Source organism: Passer montanus, unplaced genomic scaffold (genome assembly GCF_014805655.1).
Source record: "Passer montanus isolate IOZ18808 unplaced genomic scaffold, ASM1480565v1 scaffold82, whole genome shotgun sequence".
NCBI classification, from domain to species: Eukaryota; Metazoa; Chordata; class Aves; order Passeriformes; family Passeridae; genus Passer; species Passer montanus.
The window spans coordinates 2,973,906-2,992,205 of record NW_024373479.1 but is presented as its reverse complement, the minus strand read 5'-3'; the positions used below and the strand labels follow the sequence as shown (position 1 = coordinate 2,992,205).

Sequence of the window (18,300 nt, the reverse complement as noted above, 5' to 3'; positions counted from 1 at the left end):
CAAGGAGTGTTTGGGCACTGCCCTCAGGCACAGGGTGGGACTGTTGGGGTGTCTGTGCAGGACCAGAAATTGGACCTTGAGGAACCTTGTGAGTCCCTCCCAACTCAAGATATTCTATGGATTTATGTCCTTCCTAATCCAGAGACCCTCTCTAGCAGGGTGTGAACCATCAATTCCCCAAAGCCACCTGTATCCTGCCGAGCTGAGCCCCTGGGGCAGGCACAGGGACCTGTCCTTCACCTGCAGCTGGAGGCTGCCCTCGCCCAGCAGCTCCTGGTGGGAAGCTGTGCACTCTGTCACACTCTTGTGTCACACTCTTGTGCCACACACACGGCTGGCACAGGCTATAGGCTGTTCCTCCAAGGCCCACAGCCACCAGCACGCCCAGGCAGGGACATTTCTCCTCACACTCATGCATTATGCATGGCTCCATCCCAGCCTGCTTCGAATGCATCACCTTCCAGTGCGGAGATGACTTGGGCGTGGAAGGCACTGCAGCTCCCCAAAGCCACCCCTGTTAATATTCTGAATTAAGCAGATGCCCAGCAGGGGTGAATTACTGTCCTGCTCACCCAAGGGCTGGATCATGATCTACCTTTGCTCTAATCCTGCTGTACCTGCAAGATGGGCAGGTAAAAACCAATATTTCTAAACGTGTGCAGCAGCAGCAGAGTCACTGCAAGGGAAATAGCAGTACCTCGACTGAGTGGGGCAAAGTCAAAGCCTCACCAAGAATCTTTGCAGCTTCTCATGATGCCCACCTGATTTTACACCAGTTATAAATACTATAGGATCAATCCAATGATACAGCTCGTTGCAGTCTTGGTTGTTGAGTAATCACAACTTTTGTTAACCTCATTGTTGAATCTCCATAATTTCCATAAAAATATGTTCTGTATTTACTGAGTTTTCTCTCTGCATCTGTTACACACACAGACACATTCCAGACTATTCAGGGAGGAACCATAATTCCATTGACAATCAAGCTGGCAAAATTATACAACTCCAGATTTGCACAAAACTGATATTCCAGGTTGAGACAGAGACAACATGAATAATAGATATTAAAGGAATCAATGAATCGTCTTTAGTCTTCATTCTCCTGAATTTTAAATTTCCTCTATTTTATCTGGGACTGATCAAAGAATTTTGATGACAGAAATAATATTCTATGGCTATTTCATGTTTTCTGCAGGATCATTTTGGAATCATAAAGCACCACCCAAGGAAAAAAAAAATGCTAATGCTATGGAAGTGAGGCAAGTGATTTATTTTAACTGCGTTGATTTTTTCAGACTGGGATTTTTTTTTTTCAAATCAGCATGGGACATATTTTCATAAAATCTACCCCACTTTCAAAAGGGAAAGCGCTGAAGGAGAGAAACCCCACTATTATTATTAATTACTAATTAAACAAGAGCAGCATGCCATTCATTATTTCCCTTTTTTAATTTATGATTTATTTTTTTTTCTGATGAGAAGGAAAATACTCAGTTTGGTTCTAAAAACAGGTGGTTCAGCAATCTGACTCAGCAAGTCAATGTTTTTTATAAGAATCAGCAAAATACTGAACATTTTTGAAGAAAAACCCATACCCAAACCCCACCCTACGAGGAAGTTCATCTGCAAAGCTCAGACGAAAAGACCCTGAAGTTTGGTTGCGACTCTCTCATTTGAGCTTAATGAATCCCACAGACACATGGAAAACCCTTGCCCTTCATTTCGGTGTGGAAAGCCGGAGCTGCTGGAGCCTGGCATTTAACAGGTGCATCTGTTTACTTTCCAGCTACTCATCTTCCTTAAAAAACCCTCCGTTCCTCAATACATTTAGATGCTGAATTGAGACTGCAAAAATATCCAGCTCCCTAGAGAGGCGTCTGAAAGGTCTCTCCATCCCCACCCCTCCCCAAAAAACACTTCGGGAAGGTTTTCCACCTTCTGTTGCATCGAGCCGCGTTTATGAAACTATGCCTGCAAGGATCCTGGACCCTTTAATGAGATGATGCCATGGAGTAATCTCCCTCCCAGGGACCCTGCTGCGAGCATCACCACCATGAACTGGCTATTCAGCGTAAACACGCACCTTAAAATTACAAAAACACATCCCAACAAAGCCTGCCCGAAGCAGCCCCAGCCTGCCCGGCAGGATCAGCCGCCAGCGTTTCTGCCTCTAATCTGCCCACCGAGCAGCGTCACAGCGACTGTCTTTTATCAAAACAAAGGCTGGATGCTGGCTGGGAAGTGTGAAGCCGACTAAAAATGGCTGAAAAGCTGTCCAAGGCACCCGGGAAGGTGGCCAGCCCCACCCAGCGCAGACACCGACCCGCTCAAAACACGTCGAAAATCAACCCAAAAGGGAGATGCCATTGTTCCCTTCGCCTACGCGGCAGCGAGACAACACCCCCGCAATATTTCATCCCCCGAAACGAGTGCTCGGGGGCATAATGAAAGGATTAATGTGGGTTTAAAAAAAAAAAAAAAAAAAAAAAAATTAAAATCCCAGAGCAAAGTAGGAAGCGGGGGGCCATCCCCACGTGCCCCGGCTCTGTCGCCCTCCTTGGCGGAGCTGCGTTTTCTTTGTGTGACACGAGGCTGAGCCCTGGGTGTGTCCCTGGGCAGGAGGCACCCAGGAGCCCCACGCCACCACCTCCCACCCTGGCCAGCCTCACCAGCGCACCGCCACCCGGCTTCCCTACAGCCCGAAAGGGAGCAAATCATGCCAGCCACATCCCCACGGAGAGAGTCGAGGATGGGGAATGACGCCGCTAAAGGCAAGGGCGGATGCTTTGGGAATGAGCCGCAAGGTGGGAAGAAGGGAGGACCTGTATCCTGGATGCTTTCAGGGTGAGACACCTGAGGATGGGAGAAATGCATTCCGAGAACAGAAATACGGGCTTTAAATCTTTCCTTCTTTCTTAAATTACCCCCAAAGAAAAGCTCCGCGGGGAGGGAGAGCAAACAGCATGCAAAGGCCCGCAGGTGAACAATGCAAAAATGGATGGATCCTGCCTTTGCCTCCTCTGCCATGCAGTCCTAGCATGCAACACTCGAACAGATATAATACCCTGACATTTCCAGTTGCTCCAAAGACAGTCCATCTTGGTGGAATCGGCACTGGCTTGCATCTCGGAGGGCTGAGGGCTTGCCGGTCCTGCTGGTCGGGGGCACTGCGTTAGCAGTCAGGCATCCCCGAGCATGGGTGGGCTCCTGGGTACCGCTGCCGTCTCCCCACTCGGCTCCGGACTGATGCTGTAAGCAGCACAGGCGGAGGGGGAGGGCATATTGTACGCGCTGCGGTCTCCACTGCAGCAAATCAGCAGTGTGATGTGGTTGCCCTAGGGAGCAGGCTCCTTTGAAAAGGGGATGCGGTCCCTTTTCAAATCAAAAGCTTGCGCTCGGGCGGCTTAGCCTGCTAAGCCGTGGAAATGGTTAAGGCAACCTGATGGCAAAGAAATAAAAACAAATTGGGTGCGGGTAAATAGCGGGGGGGGTAAGCAGTGTTTCTTGTGTGTTAGTGTGGTTGTGACTGTTCATGTTCCAGAAATTTCTTGACAGTGATGGAATCTGGTATTTTCTTATTTTTTTTCTTTCCTTTTTGGTATTTTTTTTTGTGAAGGCCGGATCTCACACAAACCCCTCCAGGTTTTCGTGCCTCCCTCCCCTCTGCCCAGCTGGGTGGGGTCGGGGAGCAGGCAGGAAAATAAACGAGGTCAGGATTCAAGCCCTGCAGAGCAACCTCTATTTTGCTGTATTTTTTTGGAAAACCCTGCGGGTATGGTGTGACCTGTGTGGCCCCCCCGTGCCAAGCCCTGCCACACCAGGGTGCTGAGGACTCCCAGGTGCACCAGGTTTGGGTGTGCTGCCTCCTCTCGTTGCCCAAAATACTGCACAAATCAGGCTTTGAGGTGTAAAGATGCAGGAATACAGGACAATTTGTGAAAGGCCCACTAATAGCTGAATTTTAATATTCAGTTTAACAGTGGTGGGCCCCACCACTCCCTCCCCAGCAGGACATAGTCTCTGCCTCAGTTTCCCCACCAATAAACTTTTATTAATAGCCTTGCAGAGACATCATAACCATGCAATGGTCATACTTTGCAAACACTGGGAAAGAAAATCTTTTGCCACTCAACCTGTTTGCATTTTCAGATTTTGGGGTGCCTAGGAATATTAAAAAACTCCCCAAAAAGTCACCCCATTTCACTGAAGAGCGACCAGTTTATCAGACTATGTCCAGTCATTTTGGGCAGAGTGACCCCAGCTGGGCACCTCTCAGCTCTGAGGCTGGACTTAAACCTTTAGATCATGACAGTTCATGAAATAATTTCATTTTACTGTGTTTTACTGAATTTTGCTTTTTATGTAGAAACAGACACCAACACAGACTCAGTGGGTCACATACTCATCAGTGTGGGGAATAGAGTTTGAACCCCTCTGGTCTTTTGGCTCCAAAAATAAAAGAATTAATAGATATCTCCTCCAACTGGCAGCTCTAGGTCACTTATCCTTCCCTCAGGTAACTCATCTTATAGAAGAAAGCCAAAATTTAAGGAAATTCACCATACTATTATCTTACTCTTTACCTAGGAAAGTCTGCTGGGATTAGAGAGGCCAATAGCTATTGTTCATGTTTATAAACCATCCTTGAGATCCCCAAAAAGGCTTGCTTATGCTTGAACCCAGCACCTTCATTCCCCTAACAGGGAAATCCTTAACTAATTGGGGCAGAACTGGCTTCAGCTATCATTGCATATAGTAAGATTAAACCATCTATAATGCTACAAACCTGGATTTTGTGTTCTTCCTGGCTTTGTTAAAAACAAACAAACAAACAAACAAAAAAAATAAAGCAAGAAAGAGGTTGGCAAGGGATGATTTCTAAGCATGGACCAGTTGGTTTAGACCCTTGGCGAGAGCAGAAAATTTCCCTCTTGATGCATTTTGCCCTGCAAACCCTTTGCAGCTCTACAATGGGGTTCCCAGCACCAAGCCATAATATGAAGTATTTACAAGCAGTGTGTATAACACAGAGACATAATTCACATGAAACTTCTGCATCCTTGTCCCTGGAATAGCCATAGACACCCCAAAGATGGTGCATGGGTAAAATTCATTACTACACATTCATACTGGGTGTATGCCACCAGCAACACAGCAGAGAGAAGGCAAAATGATCTCTGTTTGGTCTCTCTGTAACCCAAATTTCTCAGTCAAGTAGGAAGGACAAATTCCCTTTGGACAGAAGAGCGGTCCACATACATTTAAAATCCCACTAAGGATTTCTCCTTGCCTTCATTGTTTGTAGAAATTTTTCTCACCTCAGACTTGATGTCTCCCTTCCCTCTTCCAGGCTACCAAAACGAACCACACCATCAGGCTTCCTGTTTAAATTCTTACTCCCCTTTGGAAAAGAGTCTCTTCAGACCTGGCCCATGTGATTGGACTCTCCCACACTACTTCCAGAACTATTTTAATCCACAGGCACCAGAACCCATCACTTTACCAGCAGTAACAAGAACACTGCATTTGTGTTAGAAACAGAAGTGCGCTGGAACAGTGAGATGAAGACACTTAGCAAATGCACATGGGCTAAGAAGAGCTTGCAGTGTGCACTCACTTGTCCCAGGACCTGAGACAGGTGGGGGGCAGAAGCAACTCTGTGTGTGACTACAGAAATTGCACAAAATCCCAATCAGCACCGGGTGGATCCAGCACTAAAATGGCTATTGATTAAAAAAAAAAAAAAAAAAGGAATTTCCACAATGAAATTTTGAATTACAGCACTAAAATGGCTATTGATTTAAAAAAAAAAAAAAAAAAAAAGGAATTTCCACGATGAAATTTTGAATTATGCACTCAGTAAGGGGTGAGACAGAATTAGGACTAAGCACTTGGCCATCAATCCTGAAGTTAAAAACTGCTTCTTTGCCACAGAACTAAACCAGGAGCAGGCTGGAAGGCACAAATCAACATTGCACTGCCTGGATCTTAAAAGGGTGAGACATGCACAGAGATCTTGGCATCAGCTGCAGAAAAGTTGGGTGTTGGAGGAGAGCTTTCCTGTGATCATAAATAGGAGCAGGATGAAAAGCAGTAAGAGGAATTTGCTTCCCTTCAGAGCACTGTCCACTGGGAGCCTCCTTCTGCTATGGATGTTACTGAAATTATTACAGATCTTAAGATGTGATAGTGAGGTCACATGAAGCTCAGTGTTGATGGCACAGCCACAAGCCAAGAGGGCTCATCAACATTTGCCTGTTCTGTAGCTCTGCTGGAGATAATGATCTGTGTATGCAGGATGTGTGGGGTAAGCACTCAGTAAAATAAAGGTACCCATGGGATCACTGCAGGAAAACACTGGCCAAATGAACACATGCGTAGGGTATTGTCTGCCTCATTTCTTTCCATCCCTCCAACTCCAAAAGAGATCACAGAATCATAGAATCATAGAAAGGTTTGGGCTCCAAAACCAGTTCCAAACCCCTTGCCCATGGGCAGGGATGCTGTCCACTAGACAAGGTTTCTCAAAGCCCCATCCAAGCTGGTCTTAAACAATTCCAAGCATGGGGCACCCACATCTGGATGGACAAATGAGGTGCAGACTGTAGCTCTGCAGAGGACAGGGATACCCTGCCATGGTGTGTGGCCACCAGGGTTGTGCTCCTTCCAGGGACACAGGAAATGCTGCAGCAGGACTGGCACTCCAGCCCTACCTTGTTCCTTCCAAAGGGCCTTCCATGGTGACCCAGCCCACCTGTGCACCACTGATGAGCTCTGATGAGGTCAGAGTTATCAACATTTAAGGCTTTTTAAGTAAATATACTTGAATGGACCATAACAGTCCATAAGAGCTCAGAAGAACCCACTGTTCTACCACAGGAACTAAAATTCGGGGCCGTCCCTTAACAACCCTGTTGGAAGGCAGGGGTGGAAGTCAGCTGGTTTCAGTTGGTTTCAAAGATGATTTAATGATTAAAAATCCACAGACAGAGCTGAAACCACTGTTTGGAGTGCAGTGACTTTGAAGGCACTTTGGACTGACTGCGTTTTCCTGCATCACTCCACGTCAAGGCTCCGTGGGACACATTGAGGGCAGCGCCAGATCTGCAACGTGGTGCTGAGAGATCCTGACACTTAGCACTTTAGGAGAACAATAGCATTAAGGGAGATCATTTGGGTTATTTTTCTAAGCTAATTTGTTCTTAGCATTAGCAACAAAAATAGAGAGGATGCTATTTTAAAAGTTGCATTAATATGTCTCGAAGCTCTAAAGAGCAACGGGGAATTTTTGCCCGAGCAATCCAAGCAAGGGCAGCCAGCAATTACATTTTCGTGAGGAGGCTGTCAATAGCAGAAGGATGGGCCAAGTCCTGGCTCTGCTCTCTTCCTTTTCACTGTCTTGTGCTCATTCTTGCACATTTTCTGGTCTGCAGAGCTGCTCAGAGGCAGCTCAAATGGCAAGGCCATGAGCTGGGAGATGCTGATGGCTGTTTCAGATCCATCACTTCTCACAGTACAGGAAGCACATAGACAGCTCTGTCCTTGCTGTCTTTTGCCCCAGGTCTTTGCCACTCTCTTAGAAGATGTAACACAGTGATGAATTACCTTATTTTCAGGTCTTCAGACCACAAAAGGAATCAATAAGCTGGTAAAAGAAGACAATATGGTCTTAAGCTGGCAGAACTAGTCTGTAACTGAACAATCACAATAAAAGAAGTCCTGTGTCCTGGCATGTCACATAATGTTCCAGCCTCCCTGCAATTTCTTTTTAAGTCTTGAAATGTCTGGATTTATAGGGGGTTTTTTTTTAATCATCAGTCAAAATATTTGGATTGTTCACAAGGACAAGAAGTGTGATTTTGAGATGTGCTAAGCTTCTGCTCTGCTGCCTCTGTTTCACTTTCTGCTCAGCAAAACTGCTCTTCATACCCATCTTTACTCAAAGGCTGAGATTATAGATGTATATATCTATATATAGATAGATATGGATATATCTAATCATAGAAGTGTAAATTGGAAGGGACCTTACAAATCATCCAGTTCCCAACCCCTGCCACAGGCAGGGACACCTTCCACTATCCCAGGTGGTTCAGAGCCCCATCCAGCCTGTCCTGGAACAATTCAGGGATGGAGGGATGGGGCAGACACAGCTTTCCTGGGCAGCCTGTGCCAGGGCCTCACCAGCCTCACAGGGAAGAATTTCTTCTTAATATCTGATCTAAACCTGCCTTCTGTCAGATTCCCCTTTCTCCTATCACTCCATGCCCTTGCCCAAAATCCCTCTCCAGCTCTCTTGTCAGCCCCCTTTAGGCACTGGAAGGTGCTCTGAGGTGTCCCCTTCTCCAAGTTCAAGAGTCCCAGCTGTATAAGACGATTGCATAACTATATATAACTGTAAAATAACCGTCTATAACTGTATAATAACTGTATATAACTGCATAATAAGATGTTATTATCAGAAGATTTTCAGCAGCAAGCCAGTGACACGAGCCAAATGAGTTGGTGAAAGACCTAGGTGAGACAAGCTTTGTGCTTGCTTCCTTCCCTGGGAACAAGGTGGCCTTTCTTTGAATCCTAGTGAATGAGCCCATTGGGGGAACTCCTTAGATTCATCGTTGTTGTTAAGAAATAATTTTGGGCTTTGAGCTTCTGATGTGCCTCAGTGAACACGGCACAGACCTTCTCCAGCAGCCATCCCAGAGATGGCCAGGACTCCTGTGCTGCCATTTCAGCTCCCTGATTACTGCAGGCAGCAGCACAACTAACACATAACAATCAGTTTTGATTTACTCCTGGTTCTTCAGAGGTGGATAATTTCTCTTGGTTCTTTAATGTTATTTTTGAGCTGTGAGGTTCATAGAAATAAAGGCTCTATTCCTGCCATTGACCTAGAAAAGTCTTTTGATTCTTTCCAGTGGGACCACTTTTTTCAGTTGCTGGGAACCTTAAAATCATGAGTTTCTCTCCTCTGGGGGAGGCAGTTGCTACATCTTCATTCCTCCTTTAAGATTTGATCAGTAAAGCTGAAAAGACCCTAAAACCCTCTCTGACCTCCTGCACTCCCCCATTACAAGGGAAGTGCTTGCAGCTTATTACCATTTTCAAGCCTTCTGTTTTTAAGCCAGTGCTGTGAATTTTTTGTCTCCTACAGCATTGCTGGTGCTGCAGCTGGCATTATTAATTCCATTTCATTAACTGATCTTCTTAATGTACTGGAAGACAAAAGAGAAGAGAATCCTGAGACCACAGTGTGGCTGAGCCTCAGGAGATCTCTGTTCAGTCCCCACATCTGCCACAGACTTCCTACTATGTGACCTTGGGAATCATCTCTCTGAGGTCTCTGGGTCTGCTCGGTCTATTTAAATTTGGGGCATGGTCTGCTGTTTGAGCTCTGTTTCTGCAGCACCCAACACAACATCTGCAGCTCCAGCAAAGGAGCCTTGCTCATTTTTGCAGCACAGCTTGCAAGGCTGGTGTTACTGGCTGCCATTCTTGGACCAGGGGAGATGAAGCGAGGTGGTAAAAGAGATGAATTTGGATTGTACTGCTCCTGGAAATGGTGAAATCCTGCCTGGTGTTGTGTAATGGGCACAGAGGACTCTTTTCTTTGGTCAAGCATGCCCTGAAGAGATGATGATGATGCATTTTCAGCAAATTCTTGAAGCAAGGTCTGGTGTCCAGTGCCTGGGCTGGGGAAGTGAGGCTGTGCCACACAGCAGTGCCACAAGCCACCAGAGAGGTCCTGTCCTGCCCTTGGCTCCTCTGCACATCCAAGTCCTGAGCTCAGGCAGCTCTGGTGCACCCCAGGAAAGATGTTCCCACAAAAATGCCAAAGCTTTGCTCCCAGCTTGCAGGGCCACCTTTTGCTCCAGCTCTGCTGGGATCAGACCCAAGTTTTGAAGCTCCAGGTGCTGATTCAGAGGCTGGGATGCTCTTCCCAAGTGCAAAATGCAGCTACAAATTTTGCAAATCTGACTGCAAATTAAACCAACAGCCTGCAGGCAGAGGCTCAGAAGACTGAGGCTACATTTGCAGCAGTGCCACAAGCCTTGAATTGAGTTTGGGATGCTCATAAGCAGCCAGGGGTGCTTGAGCTGTGGTTTGCAGCATTTCTGCTGGCTCCACTGCTCCAGTGCCTGGCACTCCTGCTGCCAGCCCAATTCAGGCCAGGGGAGAAGGTGCAGAATAATTTAATGTAGATCAAGCCCCTTTCCCCAGCTTCAGATGTGCCCAAAAAAATAATATTCCTTGGGGAAGGATGCTCTGCAGAAGTGCCTGAGCTTCTCACCATGCTGGAGAGCTGCTTCAGGCATCTCAGCACGGGCATCTTCACATCCCCCACCCCACCCTGCAGGGAGGGCAAAACGCGTTCGTGGTGGAGGTGTGTGGATACTGCAGCCGTGCACCGGCTCGGCCGGCACACAATTGTCATGGCAACCCCAGCTTTCCCTGGAAAACAGCAGCAAATCACAGACACACTGCTGGATTCAACAGCCTGCATGGCAGACACCTGGGTACCAAGATGCTCGCTGCAAAGGGACAGCTCCAGTCATACCCAGCCTGCAAAGCTGGCTGTTAATATGGGGAAATCCTGGCTGAGCTTGCAGAGAAATGGGGGACAGGGTGGACAGGGGGAGGTGAAGAAGCAGCTGATCCTGTCCTGAGCAAACACAGCCTACAGTGCTCGCAAAAGTGATGGAGGAGCTGCTTATTGCAGCAATGCCAGCGGTGCTGGGTGGCACAAAGTGGGGGAAAAGAACCCAAAAGGAGCAATGAAGGACACAAAATAGTGATGTGTAAGGCAGAAGGGCCAGTGCAAGGCTGTGAGAAAGGGAAAACAAGGAGAGAACAGGGCAGGGTTCTGTTGAGAGTCTGTGTGGGCACTGGCTGGAAAAATGCTTTGGAGGGCAAAGCAGCACTCTGAGTTTTAAATGTTATTATGGGCCTCTAGGGCAATTAGAAGAATTAGATCAGGAAATGATGTGCCAGAAGTGTTGGCTGAAAAGTGCTCAGAGTTGTGTTTGTTGGGGAGACAAACAGGGAAAATGGTTTTGTGTGGCATTTTAGGACATCAGTTGAAATGAAGCGACACAGAAAAGCAGAAATGGTTTGGGTAGTGGGGGGCTGGCCCTGCCCCAGCACATCCCCTTACTTGGGGCAGAGAGAAGAGGACAGATCACATGTATATGTCTTATGGAAGATACCATAAGCAAGGTCAAGCAAGCTTCCAGCATCCAATCAGCAGAATATGCCACGAAAATCCACACCCTGGAGCCAGCTCATTAGGAACTTCAGTCATCCCTAAAACTAGTTATCTTATGCAAACAGATGCAAAAGGAGGAAAAAGAGAAGAAAAAAAGTAAGTAGAACCCAGATGAACCCACTGAATTTGTGGAAATGGGTTTCTCTCTGAAGAACAGATCCTATCTCTGAGCACTTGGCTATCATATAACCTCCCTCCCTCTGAACAATGAGAAAATCCTGGTTTGGAGGCTGACATCAAGTATCTGAGAAAAGACAATTTAATTTCCCATTCTCAAGGCTAAAGGATTAAAGATAGATCAGCAAAACTATTTCACATTTAGGAAACCAAACGAAAAAGCCTGAGGAATTCAGATTTCCCCAATGATACTGTTAAACAACACAAACCACATTTTCCTGATTGCTTCTGCAGAAGGACTGATAGCTCTCAATCCTGGGATGAGGGTGAGCAAAATAGAAGGTATAGAGTGGATTTTAATATATACATGGAAAATAGAATTATTTTTTCATATTTATAAATTCATAAGTAGCTTGAAAGTCCACTGGACAAAACTAAACAAGGGAAGGTGTTTTCCTTATTGGCAGCACATTTAACCACAGCATGTGGATATGGTAGAATCATCAGGAATTTCAGGGTAGCTGCAGATTTGCAGAGATCCAGAAATAGCTGTATCCCAGAGCTCTGCACACGAGCAGTGTGAGGTGGAAGGAAGCATACTACATATTCTGCATTAATAGTGAATTCCCTTGCAACAGGTTTGGCTTTCACAGAAATGGGGGATTTCCAAAGAGAACAGTAAAATAGGTCTGGGCAAGATTCACCAAAGGTCTGCTGGGATTTCAGAACTGCTTTCCTTAAGTGTTTCCCTCGTTGCAAACATTTAAGTACATGGGGCTTTGATGAAACTTCCTGACTGAGACAGGTACCTCCAAATACCTCATGGTATTATATCAGTTAGTTCATTCTTAATAAATCTACCCAGGGATCCAAAGGACAATATCCCCTGTGAGGCTCTTGAATTTCAAATGCCAGATACTTAAAATTAATGTCTTGCAGATGAAGCAGAGATAAACCATAATGGCATTACATTAATTTCAAATTATTATAAATTCAAGAAAACCACAATCTTATTTTGGTTTGTAAACCAAAAAACCCAACCCCCAAGCTCAATTGCTGTATTTGGTTTTGGATGAACCTCCTCTTTCACAGGTGCAGGAGGTGTGATCAGCTCCTGCTGAATTCTGGGCAGGACTCTGAGGCCAGCTGGTCCTCAGCACCTGTGGGGCTGGGCTTTGGAAGCCTCAACCTCTGAGTACCCCCAGCTTGACGCTGAGAGACACCAGCCCTCAAGATTAATACTGGGGGCCAGAAGAGAAGGACTTTGTTTTGGAAGCAGCAGCAGCTCTTACCTTTTCCAAACACTTTCTTTTTTAACTGTGCTTTTTTTTCCCCCCCTCATTCTTTTCCCAGACTGCCTGACATTTAAAGTGATCAAAGTTCCCTGTGAACCACAGCTTCTAAATTTCAGATAAATATAGCCACACTGCTCTGCATTTGTTTGTTTTTCTCAGGTTGCAAACCTGCAGTGGAGACCTACTTATCCTGGAGCAGGGGGAGCTGCTGGTTTGGCACCCCGTGCTCAGCAGCCAGGAGGGAGCAGAGCCCTCTGTGCAGGATGTGGCTCTGCTCTGCTCCCAACAGAGGGTCCAGTCCTGCTCTGGAAGCTCAGAAGAATCCCACCAGCAGCTCCTTTGCTGGCTGGAGGAGCCAGAGCAGCCCTGGAGTGGGCAGAAGGCACATGGAGACATGATGCAAGGAGACAGGCTGCACGGAGGAGAGCAGGGAGATGGCCATGGCTGAGCGTGGGGACATGTCCAGCCCACGCTGACACACAGGGGACAGCCCTGAGCTCTTTGGGACATTGGGAAGCTCTCTGGGCCCTGGGGTATGGATGGAGTCACATGCCAGGGCAGGAGGGTCCTGCCCCTGCCCACACACACACAGCCACTCAGCCTGGTACAATTTATTTTGGCCTCCCCATTAGCTGGGAAGTAAACATGGCAATTACTTTGTACATCCCAAGTGTCAGAACCCTTTGGCACATTTCCCTGAAGCTAAATAATTAATGAAGGGCTCTGATTAGTGTGAATCTTGTGGAATTATCAGACAACATGGAATGACATTTACTTCTTGATGCCTGAAACAGGGCTTTGTGATGAGGCTTCCATCCTCTCCTGCAGCTGAAAGGGCACAGCCTGAGGTTTGTTCTGTAAAAAAGATTTCTGCCCTGCTTTGTGCTTAGGCTGCCACAGACACAAGCAGCCTTCAAAATATGAATGCTTTGCAGGTGATGGAAGGTAAAATACCTTTCTTTTCCATGCAGGAAAGATATCTTACAAATGTAGCACTCAACAACTAGTTTTCCTCAGTGCCTCATTAGAGTCACCACATCTGAAAGGGTTTTTTTCCCCTCTTACTAACAAATAGGAGTCAACTAGATGATATCAAGTGTGCATTTGCCAGGGGTGAGGCTCAGATCCTGCAAACCCAGCCACCACAGCAGGATCTGGCTCCTCCAGAGTAGGATCTGGCTCCCATGGCAGTGGGATTCCAGCTTGGCCCTGGGTGGCAGAGCAAGCTGGAGTCCCTGCAGGGTGAGAGCCCTTCTAATAGGAGACTGCTGCATGTGAGGAATAGGAGGAGCTGGTGGCTGTCACTTTAGGTCCATTTTCTCCTACAATTTCTTTCTGAATGAATTCCCCACACAGAACACACCAGAGCTGTACTGAGCTTTGACACAGAGCTCTCTGTGAGCTGCTGCCCTTCTCCCAGCCCTCCCTCATTTCACCATCAAACTGCAAATAATCTGGTTTTCACTCTGAGGGAGAGAGGTTTGTACCAGGGAGGAGAGGGGCTGCCCAGAGAACACGAGGAGCTATTACATGTGCAAATTGGGTGTCTTGGGGGTCCTGAAGTGCAGAAGAAGGTACAATCCTCACCTCTCCAGGGAGGAGATGAAAGTGAAACAAAGAGTTGACATAAAAGCAGAACTCTTCTGATCCCAAATGCCACAGCCAGAGTGACACCAGCTCCAAAATTCACTGTCCCTGCTCTGTCTCATGCATTTCACCTCTGAGCATGCTCAGGGATTATACTTTCAAACCTGTGCATCAACACCAGTCAGACACCACAAAAAGCTGCCTCTCCCTAGAGAGATTTCCTCCTTACACAGAGTTTTGTAAAAACAGGAGGTAAAGGACTCCTTGCAAGGAAAAGCAAATAGTTTGAAAATCATGTACTTTAAGTCTGTGCCTGGTTCTGCCTCATCCAACATGTGTTTCCATGGAAGCAGAGGAGGAAACGGGCAGCCTGTGGCTGCAAATCACAGCAATCTCACTGCCTGCTCACGAGCCTGAAAAGACAAATGGATCATTAAAAATGAAAAACACCTGCATTTTTAAACATCCCTTTTGATAGTAGATATCTGGTATTTAGTGCTGCAACATTCTCTTCAGGGACAGGGGTTCAAGTGCGTCACAGCTGAACAAAACAAACTTGGGCTTATTCTCAGAGGAAACAGAATATATGCCAAATAACGTGATTTTTGCTCTTTTGTTGGTCACACTGGTGTAGTGATTGTGTGAGCACAGGGAATGGCAGCACAGTACACAAAGGCAGTTACATAAATGGAATAAAACATGTTTTCAGCATGGTTTGGAGGAGTGAGAGAGACCAAACCAAGGATGGTTTAGGTTTATGGATTGTTTAGGAAAGGTTTATCTGCTGATAAATCCTGACTCTGATCTCAGGAGTGAATCTCCTGAAACAACCTGTCAGTCAGTCACTTGTCTTATCAACACATCCTTTGAGCATAAACTTGTTTCTGATTATAACCATGAAGTTTTCCTGGCCTTAAACGAGCATCTTGAGGCATCACTGCACCCACAGAAAACACACAGCTCCTAACAGTTTTCCAGCCAGCTGCAAATACATCTTGCTGCTGGGCCAGGCACATTTCACTGGGAGTAATTACCTTTATCCCCAGGTAAGAGCTGCCTCTTGGCCAAAATGTGGCACTGGGTGACTTTATTGTAGCTGCTCTTGAGTGGCTGAGCTGGATCTACCTGATGGCCTCGTGCCAGCTCCCAGCAAGGCACCAGGGCTGGTCTGTGTGCAGCCATCACAGGATCAAATGCAAAATGTCCTTCCTGCACTTACCCCCCCCCAGAAAAACATAAATCTCTTTTACAGTATCCTGCCTTGTCCCCAAGGGCTGCAGAATCTCTCAGTGGTAGGTCTGGGTTTCTTTTCTTGCTTGACTATCAGGCAAGAAAAATTAGGCACACTTAAAAAAACTGCCAATTAGAGAACAGAGTAGCAGGCTGCAGTGAGCTAAAAATCTGGGGTTTTTTGTGTTTGGGAGATTTCTTTCCCCCAGCTCTCTGTGTAATGGATTTGGAGCTGTTTTCTGTAGCTGCCTGAATGCTGAATTTCTGAATACTGTGGTCAATACTGTATTGAATAACGATACCTATGATCTAATGACAGCTCTGTGTGCATCTAGGACTTAAGTTTAGTAGATTGTTTTCAGGCAGAGAACAGCAACATTTGAAAGAATGGGTCAAATCCATTTGAGTTTCTTAGAAGCTACATCCAAACAGGGAAATATGAGAGATGAAAATAAATCTACTGGGGAAAATGAGGAGATTGAGCTTGTACCAGGACTGACCCTATTTCCAGAGCCTGCAAAGGTCTCAGAGAACTCAATACCAGCAAATCCCAGTGAGCAGATGGGAGTACTACAGAAGGTATTCTTCTTGCTTTAGAAGCCTGTGAACACATGGCTTAAAGGGAGGATGCACTGGACTGGTTTTCAGCTCTGGCTAGTGCTTAATGTTCTTCATCTCACAGTGGAAATCACCTGGTGATACTGGCTGGTGCCATAAGCTGTGATAATCTGGGAATTTTTTTTTTTTTTTTTCAAAAATATGGATGTCAAATCATAATACTGGTTTGGGCATTATCATGCTTTGATTGAACTGTAATAATGATGTGTGGGTTGTTTCTACCTATGCTATTGATAAGTGAACCACTGAGTGTCCACTGGGCCCAAAGGCCTGAAGGTGAAAGGCTCCTGTATCCTATTCCCAACTCCAAGCCCACCAGGACACACCTGGGAGTGTTCAAGTCCAAGCTGAATGAGGTTTTGAGCAACCTGGTCTAGTGGAAGGTGTCCTTGGCCATGGCAGGGGGCTGGAACTGGGAGATCTTTAAGGTCCCTTCCAAACCTAATTATTCTGTGATGCTAGGATTCTCTGAAAAGGCTCTGCAAGTTTTAAAAGCATGTAAGGGAAGGAAGAACACTGCAAATAAATTATTGGACTAAGCAGAAAGGAACTGAAAGGTGAGCAGAAAATTGGTGTGGATATGCCTGCACTGGGAGGGTATCAGAAAAGCATTTGCTTGTAGACAGCCAGAGATATTGATCTGCAGTCACACAGCAGCACAGGCTGGACAGGAAGCATCATCAGAAATTGGCTAAGGGAAAGGGAGAAACATGTCAATAAGATCAAGCTGTGTGTCCAAGGGAGGAGGAGGAAGGAGGAGGCCAGCAGGGCAGCCTGTGCTGGAGCCAGGGGTGTTTACCTCGTGCTGTGTATCAGTGACCTTGAGGGTGATGCCATTATCTAATGATGCCAAATTGTAGGAGGCACAGAACAAATTAATTACAAATGGGAGATTAGTCTTACGGTCTGATAAGCAGCTCACAGAGTTCAATGGAGAGAAGTTTTAATGAGATTAAGTGACAAAGCCATCACTTAGAAGGAAGCATTAAACAGACTACAAGCAAGGAGAAAGAAGTGGGGGCGAAGGCAGAGAACTATTAAAACCATCTGTGTTATTAAAAGAGGAGTAAACAAGGCCTGTGCCTCTCAGGGAGAAATGGGGATGATAGTAAGGCGTGCTGGCACTGCTGGTGGGAGCTGCTCCTGTGAATGCATTGTATGCAGCATCTGAGTCAGACTCAGGGGAAAATTGATGGGAAACCCAGCACAAACTTGGGATTAACACCAGCAGCAAAGCACTGCCTGGCTTTGTATGAATAAGCCTGGAGAGGAGGTCCAGGAGATCTGCATTAGTGGGATATAGCAAAGGGTTGGAGCTGGCATGATGGAGAAGAGCTCTGCTTTGGCCCAAGAGCAGGACACTGGATGGTAGCAATCAAGGAAAGAACTGGCCAGCAGTTAATATGTCAGGCTTTTAAATAATAATAGCTGCTGCTAAAGATGAATAATTAAAGCAGAGCACTTGGTCCTGAGGCCCTTGTGTAGTTCCTTTCCTCTAATGCCTGGCAGAAGCATCATTTATAGTATGTGGCAGGAGGAATCTTGTGATCCCAGGGGCTGACTCTGCTTCATCTCCCACCAAACCCACTGCATCCTTCTCTGTGAGCTATATTTAAAGCTGAGTTCAAATAAAATGGGAATGGGAGCAGCTTTGAATCAGACTGATCAGAGAGCTGGGGTGTGGGGATTGGCAATAATGTCCTGTGTTTATGTTACCTGCAGGCAATGGGCCAACAGCTCCTGAAAAGGAGGAGAGACATCTCTTGGTTCAACATCAGTGGGCAGACTTCTGTATGGCTGTGCTATAGAACAAATGTTTGGCAATTTCCCCATCCTTCCTCTCTGTGATGGGACAGATGCTCTAGGGGGGCACGGGGCTGGCTGGCATTCTCAGGCATGTAGTGACTCACTAACACATGAGTCTGCCAATTCTCACCTTTCAGATGCATCTAAGTAGGGAAAAGGTCTGAGAAGAAAACAGAGCAGACCCCTCTTTTTTCTCCCCTCTCTCTCCCTCACCTTTCCACCCACCACTCCACCCAAAGGGTAACACCATTGTGAGGGGGCTGAAAAAAGGAGCAGGAACCAGGCAAAGCAGAGCTGGCCCTCAGACAACACAAAAAGGTGGCAATTCCTGCATTTAATAATCCTCCTCACAGTGAAATTCACCCTGCAAGCTCTCCAAGGAAA

The 18,300-nt window shown here is 46.4% G+C and overlaps 1 protein-coding gene across 2 annotated transcripts in view; it reads right to left on the bottom strand.

Moving 5' to 3' along the window:
- Positions 1-18,300, bottom strand: part of RTN1 (reticulon 1) — a 118,647-nt gene that overhangs the window by 14,164 nt on the left and 86,183 nt on the right. Inside the window, exon 1 of one of the 2 annotated variants that reach the window (XM_039733018.1) lies at positions 3,065-3,499. The exons of the other annotated variant lie outside the window; for it this stretch is intronic. Within the exon in view, the coding sequence (XP_039588952.1) occupies positions 3,065-3,125 (61 nt within the window). The 5' untranslated portion in view covers positions 3,126-3,499. Of the gene's footprint in view, positions 1-3,064; positions 3,500-18,300 lie in introns of those variants that run through there. 2 annotated transcript variants of the gene reach the window in all.